The sequence below is a fragment of the Sus scrofa genome, chromosome 2 (assembly GCF_000003025.6).
Source record: "Sus scrofa isolate TJ Tabasco breed Duroc chromosome 2, Sscrofa11.1, whole genome shotgun sequence".
Lineage (NCBI taxonomy): Eukaryota > Metazoa > Chordata > Mammalia > Artiodactyla > Suidae > Sus > Sus scrofa.
In genome coordinates, this window is record NC_010444.4 from 62,422,042 (window position 1) to 62,430,960 (window position 8,919).

General features: G+C 42.0%; 1 protein-coding gene across 1 annotated transcript in view; it reads left to right on the forward strand.

Annotated features, from left to right (window-relative positions):
• The window catches only part of LOC100628051 (olfactory receptor 10T2-like), a 28,219-nt gene extending 20,193 nt beyond the window's left edge, over positions 1–8,026 (forward strand). The window contains exon 2 of the mRNA XM_013991092.1: positions 7,037–8,026. Coding sequence (XP_013846546.1) covers positions 7,037–8,026 — 990 coding nt within the window. The remainder of the gene's footprint in view (positions 1–7,036) is intronic.

The following is an 8,919-nucleotide window of genomic DNA, read 5'->3' on the forward strand; positions in this document are numbered from 1 at the left end:
TGGAAATTTCCATTTGCCGCAGGTGCAGCCCTAAAAAGCAACAAGAAAAACAACAACAACAAAATTGGGATGAGAACTTTAAAGGTCCACTTTCTTAGGAACTTTCAAATATGCAATATGGTATTATTATTTTTAATAAAGTATAGTTGATTTACAATGTTGTGTTAGTTTCTGATGTACAGAAATTTTTTTTTTGTTTTTTTGTTTTTTTTGGTCCTTTTGCCATTTCTTGGGCAGCTCCCACGGCATATGGAGGTTCCCAGGCTAGGGGTGGAATCAGTGCTGTAGCTGCTGGCCTACGCCAGAGCCACAGCAGCGCAGGATCCAAGTTGCGTCTGCGACGTACACCACAGCTCACATCTCACACCAGATCCTTAACCCACTGAGCAACGCCAGGGATCGAACCTGCAACCTCATGGTTCCTAGTCGGATTCGTTAACCACTGAGCCACGATGGGAACTCCAGCAAATTGTTTCATATATGTATATGTATATATATGATATATATATCTCCTTTCTCTTCTCTCAGATTCTTTTTTTTCCTTTTTTGGCTAAGTGTAATAACCATTATAGGTTATTATAAGATATCAAATATAGTTCTCTGTGCCAGACAGTAGGTCCTTGCTGTTTATTTTATATGTGATAGTGTATATCTGTTTGTCCCAAACCCCTAATTTATCCCTCTTCTCCACCTTTCCCCTCTGGTAACTGTAAGTTTGTTTTCTCTGTCTGTGGGTCTGCTTCAATTTTTTGTAAATAAGTTCATTTTTATCATTTTTTAAGATTCTACGCATAGGTAATATCATATGATATTTACCTTTCTCTATCTCACTTATTTCACTCATATGATAATCTCTAGATCCATCCTTGTTGCTGAAAATGGCATTATTTTGTTCTTTTTTATAGCTAATACTCCATTGTATATATACACTGCATCTTCTTTATACATTCATCTGTTGATGGGCACTTAAGTTGCTTCTATGTCTTGGCTATTGTAAATAATACTGCAATGAACATTGGGGTGCATGTATCTTTCCTAAATATGGTTTTCTCCAGATATATGCCCAGGAGTGGGATTGCTGGATCATATAGTAATTCTATTTTTTTCTTTCTTTTGAGGGCCACAATCAAGGCACATGGATGTTTCCACGCTAGGGGTCAAATTGGAGCTGCAGCTGCTGGCCTAAACCACAGCCACAGCAACGTAGGATCTGAGCCAAGTCTGCAACATACATCACAGCTTGTGGCAACGCTGGATCCCTGACCCACTGAGTGAGGCTAAGAATTGAACCCACATCCTCATGGATACTAGTCAGATTCGTTTCTGCTGTGCCAGAACAGGAACTCCTGGTAATTCTATTTTTAGTTTTTAAGGAACCTTTTTCCATAGTGGCTGTACCAATTTGCCTTCCCACCAACAGCATGGGAGGGCACCCTTTTCTCCACATCCTCTCCAGCACTTATTATTTTTAGACTTTTTGATGATGGTCATTCCGACAGGGGTGAGATGATACCTTGTCATAGTTTTGATTTGCGTTTCTCTAATAATTTGTGATGTTGAGCATCTTTTCATGTGCCTTTTGCCCTTTTGTATGTCTTTGGAAAGTTGTCTATGTTGTCTTCTCCCCATTTAAAATTTTTTTTAAATAAAGATTTTTATGGGGAGTTCCCATCTGGCTCGTGGTTAACGAATCCAGCGAGGAACCATGAGGTTGTGGGTTCGATCCCTGGCCTTGCTCAGTGGGTTAGGGATCCGGCATTGCTGTGAGATGTGGTGAAGGTCGCAGACGCAGCTCTGATCCTGTGTTGCTGTGGCTCTGGCGTAGGCCATGGGAGCGGCCCCAGAAAAAGGCAAAAAGACAAAAAAAAAAAAAAAAGAAAAAAGATTTTTATTTTTTCCATTATAGCTGATTTACAGTGTTCTGTCAATTTTCGACTGCACAGCAAGGTGACTCAGTTACACATACATGTACACATTCTATTTTCTCACATTATCTTGCTCCATCACAAGTGACCAGGCATAGTTTTCAGCAGGATCCCATTGTTTATCCATTCCAAAGGCAATAGTTTTCATCTATTAACCCCAAATTCCAAGTCCCTCCTACTCCTTCTCCCTCCCCCTTGGCAACCACAAGTCTGTTCTCCATGTCCATGATTTTCTTTTCTGTGGAAACGTTCATTTGTGCCATATATTGGATTCCAGATATAATTTAAATCATATAGTATTTGTCTTTCTCTTTCTTTTTTTTTTTTAATTTTCCCACTGTACAGCAAGGGGGTCAGGTTATCCTTACATGTATACATTACAATTACATTTTTCCCCCAGCCTTTCTTCTGTTGCAAAAAAATATGGAACGCTTCACGAATTTGCGTGTCATCCTTGCGCAGGGGCCATGCTAATCTTCTCTGTATCGTTCCAATTTTAGTATATGTGCTGCCGAAGCAAGCACTGTCTTTCTCTTTCTGACTTAACTTCACTTAGTATGAGAGTCTCTAGTTCCATCCATGTTGCTGCAAATGGCATTATTTTATTCTTTTTTATGGCTGAGTAGTATTCCATTATATATGCACATCTTTTTTTTTTATAGCACATTTTCTTAATCCAATCATCTGTCAATGGACATTTAGGCTGTTTCCATGTCTTGGCTATTGTGAATAGTGCTGCAATGTACATGCGGGTGCATGTATCTTTTTCAAGGAAAGTTTTGTCCAGATATACGCCTAAGAGTGTTCTCCCCATTTTTCGATTGGATTGTTTGTTTTTTAGATACTGAGCTGTATTGAACTGTTAGCATATTTTGGAAATTAATCCCTTGTTAGTAACACTGTTTGCAAATATTTTCTCCCATTCTGTACATTGTCTTTTCATTTTGTTTATGGTTATTTTTCTGTGCAAAAGAAGAGCCAAACAGGATAACAACCTCTTCTAGTTTGTGATTTGCCTATACGTTTATTTCAATTTAACAATGTTTTGCGAAATTCAGAGATTATGCCTTTTTCGTGGTTATAATCCAGTTACTTTTTTTTCCTCTGTGAAAACTTCTAGGTAATTGAAGTTCTTATTCTCACTACATAGTGGCTTTGATATCCTTTCTGTCTGTCTGTCTGTCTTTTTGGGGCTGCACCCTCGGCATATGGAGGTTCCCAGGCTAGGGGTCCAATCAGAGCTGTAGCTGCTGGCCTACAGCAGAGCCACAGCAACGCGGAATCCAAGCTGCGTCTGTGACCTACACCATACCTCATGGCAATGCTGGATCCTTAACCCACTGAACAAAGCCAGGGATTGAACCTGTGTCCTCATGAATGCTAGTCGCTTTCGTTAACCACTGAGCCATGAGGGGAATTTCTGATATTCTTTCTAATATAGTTTAATTTGTAGTAAATGAGCCTCTTTCAGACACATGATCTGGACATCTTTGCCCAGTGTGCTTTTTTTTTTGATCTAGATTTTTTTTTTTTGGTCCACACCTATAGCATGTGGAAATTCCCAGGCCAGGGACTGAACCTGTGCCACAGCAGCGACCCGGGCCATTGCAGTGACAATGCCAGATACTAACCTGCTGTGCCACAAGGGAACTCAACATCTAAGAGGTGTCTGAGATTCTTGGTTTTGGAGCTTCATTTTGCTTTAGTTTTTGAAGATTTCAAGTCAGGTTTCATTTTTTCTTTCTTTCTTTTTCTTTCTTTTTTTTTTTTCATAGCATGACTCCCTCAAGGACCTCATTGAAATTTCCCTAAGTTGAATATTCTTTTAGTTTTATTTGTGCTAGATCAGGGGTTGGCAAATTACAGTCTGAGGGCCAGGTCTGTCTCCATGTTTGTTTTTATGAACAAAGTTTTTATTGAAACACAGCCATGGACATTCATTTATACATTGCTATGGTTGCTTTCACACGAGAATGGCATCTGAGGAGTTCCCGTTGTGGCTCAGTGGTTAGTGAATCCGACTATGAACCATGAGGTTGTGGGTTTGATCCCTGGCCTTGCTCAGTGGGTTAAGGATCCGGCATTGCCGTGAGCTGTGGTGTAGGTTGCAGACGTGGCTTGGATCCCGAGTTGCTGTGGTTCTGGTGTAGGCTGGCGGCTACAGCTCCGATTAACCCCTAGCCTGGGAACCTCCATATGTCATGGGAGCTGCCCTAGAAAAGGCAAAAAGGCAAAAAGGCAAAAAAAAAAAAAAAAAAAAAAAAAAAAAAGGATGGCAGCTGAAAAGTCATGACAGAGACCATACAGCCCAAATGGCCTAAAATGTCCACTATCTGGCCTTTCACAAGAAAAATGTGCACCCCTCTGCTTGATCAATGTGCCTGCTTGCTTCCTGCTTCCTGGTTTTCCTTTCTTCATGAAAAATGGGCATCCCTTTTTCACTGTCATTGCTCCTGTTAAGTTCTTTGATGGTCTTAATGAGTCTTTTTTTTATAAACAGAATATCTTTGGTGTTGACCAAGCGCATTTTTGTTCTTTTTCTCTATATATCAGAACTAAAAACTAAAATTTATTTTTCCCAAATTAAAGTTTCAACAAACTTGTAATTGAAATCATTCTGTTTCTCTCATCCTCTTGCTGCAGATGAATAATTTCAGGGGGACAGCCATTTATTTATTCTCTTCTAAGCGTCACTGGCTTGGAGGTTACCCCAAGTGCCATTAGATGGAGCATAAGTCAAGACTCACTTCACCACTGCCACCCATCCCTGTCTCAGAGTTGCATTTCAAGGCTGAAATTTGCTTCTCTCCAAACCATTTAACTCTTAAGCTGGGAAGATTGCATTAGGACTATTTTCCTTAAAACAAAGTCCTATTCCAACTGAGTACAAAATACTCAAACACTAACGTGGGTGTTTCTGAGCTAGCTGGTTAATTGATTACACAATAATAAAACTATCATCAATCTATGATTCTTCTTTTTTCTTTTCTTTTCTTTTTGCTCTTTAGGGCTGCACCCTTGGCATATGGAAGTTCCCAGGCTAGGAGTTGAATCAGAGCTGCAGTTGCCGGCTTATGCCACAGCCACAGCAACTTGGGATCCGAGCCTCATCTGTGACCTACACCACAGCTCACAGCAATGCCAATCCCACTGAGCAAGGCCAGGGATTGAACCTGCATCCTCATGGATACTAGTCAGATTTGCTTCTGCTGCTCCACAATGGAAACTCCCAACCTAGGATTTTTACTGAACTCTTATTTTTTTTAATGATTTTTATTTTTTCCATTATAGTTGGTTTACAGTGTTCTGTCAATTTCTACTGTACAACAAAGTAACCTGGTCACATATATATATAATATATATATACTTTCTTTTTCTCACATTATCCTTCCTCATATTCCATCATAAGTGACTAGATATAGTTCTCTGTGCTAACAGCAGGATCTCACTGCTTATCCACTCCATGAAGCCTTATTTTTTAATATAAAATGGTCAATAATTTCAAAGTTATCTTCCATTTAATTAACACAGATATATTCATAAGGACAATGCCTAGGACCTGCAATATTAATTAGGGAGTCCATGAAGCCATGTTAATTTCTAAGATCAGAAGAAATAAATGAACTTCTAGGGTGAAAACTATAGTCATCTTTATACCACCAAAGCCCTAAAATGCTAAAACTTTAATTTTATAATAAAACTTGACTGAAAATTAAATTTTAATTTATAAATTAAATAAATAAAATTAAATACATAAATTTTACTTAATTTATGTCATAAATTAAATGAATTTTATTCAAATAAAAATTTAAAAAATAAAATTTAAATAAAAATTAAAAACAATTTTTGTGGGAATTCCCATTGTGGCTTAGTGGGTATGGACCCGATGTTGTCTGCGAGGATGCCAGTTCCATCCCTGGCCTCCCTCAATGAGTTAAGGATCTGGTGTTGCCGCAAACTGTGATGTAGGTTGGCAGTTGCAGCTCAGATTAGACCCCTGGCTGGGAACTTCATGTGCCCCAGATGCGGCTGCAAAAAACAAAACAAAACAAAACAACCCTACAATTTTTATGGAGGAAGGCAAAAATGCCTAGGGCCTATGGAAGTCCTGATGTAAACTTGGGTATTAGGTTAAAGTGTTATTTTGTTCATTTCAGATATCAGTGTTAGAGGGTTTTCTTTACTTCTTCCTCTTTTTTTTTTTTTCCTTTCTTTTAGGGCTGCACCAGGCTAGGAGTCGAATCAGAGCTGCAGTTGCCGGCTTATGCCACAGCCACAGCAACTTGGGATCCGAGCCTCATCTGTGACCTACACCACAGCTCACAGCAATGCCAATCCCACTGAGCAAGGCCAGGGATTGAACCTGCATCCTCGTGGTTCCTAGTCGGATTTGCCTTTTCTAGGGCTGCTCCTACGGCATATGGAGGTTCCTAGGCTAGGGTCGAATTGGAGCTGTAGTCACTGGCCTACACCACAGCTACAGCAAAGTGGGATCCAAGCCGCATCTGCAGTCTACACCACAGCTCACAGCAACACTGGATCCTTAACCCATGGATCGAGGCCATGGATTGAACCTGTGTCCTCATGGATACTAGTCAGATTCATTTCTGCTGAGCCACAATGGGAACTCTTCTCCTTCTCCTTCTTCTTCCTCGTTTTCTCCTCCTTCTCCTCCTCCTTTTCTTTTTTTTTTTTCATGGCAGCATATAGCAGTTCCTGGGCCAGGGATTGAATCCTGAATCTGAGCTGCAGCTGCGGAAACAGTGGGTACTTTAACCCACTGGGCTGGGCCCGTGCCTCCAGAGTGATGGGAGCAAACTGCTGCATTCGCATTCTTAGCCACTGTACCACAGCTGGAACTCCTGCACCACATTTCCTTTATCTTTTCATCTGTTAATGGGCATTCAGGTTGTTTCCATATCTGTGATTTTTCTTGTCTATTGAAGAGATGATGGCTGAGTGATATTAGGAAAATACTGACTTCATTTCTGAGTCTCTCTCTCTCTCTTTTTTTTTTTGTTAACAGTGATGGTTATCCTAGCTTACTGGTATCTGACACTTAGCAGAGCCTTCTTAAGTTTGATTCCATTTTCTCTGTCCTCTTCTCTCAGGCTCCTGAGAAGCAGCAGGAAAATGCCACCTGGCTGGTGACACAGTTCGTGTTGGTAGGTTTTTCTAACCTCCCAGACCTGAGGACCCCTCTCTTTGCACTGTTCTTCTTCATATACGTGGTCACCCTCAGTGGCAATGTTACCATCATCACCATCATCCATGTGGATCGGACCCTTCATACTCCTATGTACTGCTTCCTGGCCCTCCTGTCACTCTCTGAGACCTGCTACACACTGGTCACCATTCCCAACATGCTGGCTCATCTGCTCATGGAGAACCAGGCTATCTCCATCCCTGGCTGTAGGGCTCAGATGTTCTTCTTCCTGGGCTTGGGATGCAGCCACTGCTTTCTCCTTACCCTGATGGGTTATGACCGCTATGTAGCCATCTGCCATCCCCTGCGCTATTCAGTAATAATGAGACCCACAGTTTGCCTCTGCCTGGGAATACTGGTTTTTTGCTCAGGGTTCTCGGTGGCCTTGATCGAGACCAGCCTGATCTTCTCCTCACCCTTCTGCCGCAGCGACCGTGTGGAACACTTCTTCTGTGACATTGCCCCGGTCCTGAAGCTCAGCTGCGCTGAGAGTGCCAGCAAAGCGCTGGCCATCTTCTTCCTGAGTATCCTTGTGGTGTTGGTCTCTTTCCTCCTCATCTTCCTCTCCTATGCCTTCATTGTGGCCACCATTGTGAGGATCCCGTCGGCAGTAGGACGGCACAAGGCCTTCTCCACCTGCGCCGCCCACCTCACGGTGGTCATTGTGCATTTTGGCTGCGCCTCCATCATCTACCTGCGGCCTGAGTCCAGGGGAAACCCGGACCAGGACCGCCTGGTGGCTGTGTTCTACACCGTAGTGACGCCGCTGCTGAACCCGGTGGTGTATACTCTGCGCAATAAGGAGGTGAGGGTGGCCCTGAGGAGGACCCTGGGGGCGAAGCCTTGGAATTTTAAAATAACACTTGCTCAGCGTTCCCGCTTCAGCTTTTCCTGAACAGGTGACCTGCCTGACACTCAGTACCCCCACCTGGAAGACAGAGGCTACTCCCATAAACTTAAATGAAATAGTCTAGGTGAAGCAATTTACAAACAGTGCCTGAGATCCATACAGCCTGCCTTTTCCCTTTGTCTTCATTTCCTTTCCTTCGCTGGATGCAACACGGTCTGCAGTGCATGATGGCCGCTACTGGAGCCACTGACCCTTCCTGGCACTAGCCGGCTGTGGAAGGCAGTGGTGGGCAGTACTTTACCCAGCATGAACAAGGATTGGCACCCCATGCAGCATCCTTTTGTTTTATCTCATTCAAAAGTAGTTCATTTTAGGGGGGTGGGGGTGGGAAAGGGTGATTGTTTCCAACCCAAGACTGCCTTTAGATTTCCTATCAGAATTACACACTCATATGCAGTTGTTTTCATGATTATCCTCTAGCTCTCTTCCCCTTTGATCCTTTACTTCTTTGGTATATGATAGGAGAAAAAGAAAGCGGGAAGAGTTGGTATTTTTTAATTGTGATGAAATACATATGACAGAATTTGTCATTTTAACTATTAAAATTTTTTTCTTATTGTTGAGTTATATGAATTCTTTGTATATTTGGATAAGAGTCTTTTATCAGATTTGTCTTTTGCAAATATTTTCTCCCGGTCTGTGGCTTGTTTTCTTGACACTATATTTTCCCAAGTATTTATCACTAACTAAAATGATCTTGAGAGTACACATTATGGCTCAGTGGGTTAAGAACCTGATGTAATCTCGGTGAGGATGAAGGTTTTTCGGGTTCAACTCCTGGCCTCACTCAGTGGGTTAAGGATCCAGCCTCGCTGCAAGCTGTGGTGTAGGTCATGGATGCGGCTCGGATCCAGTGTTGCTGTGGCTGTGGTGTAGGC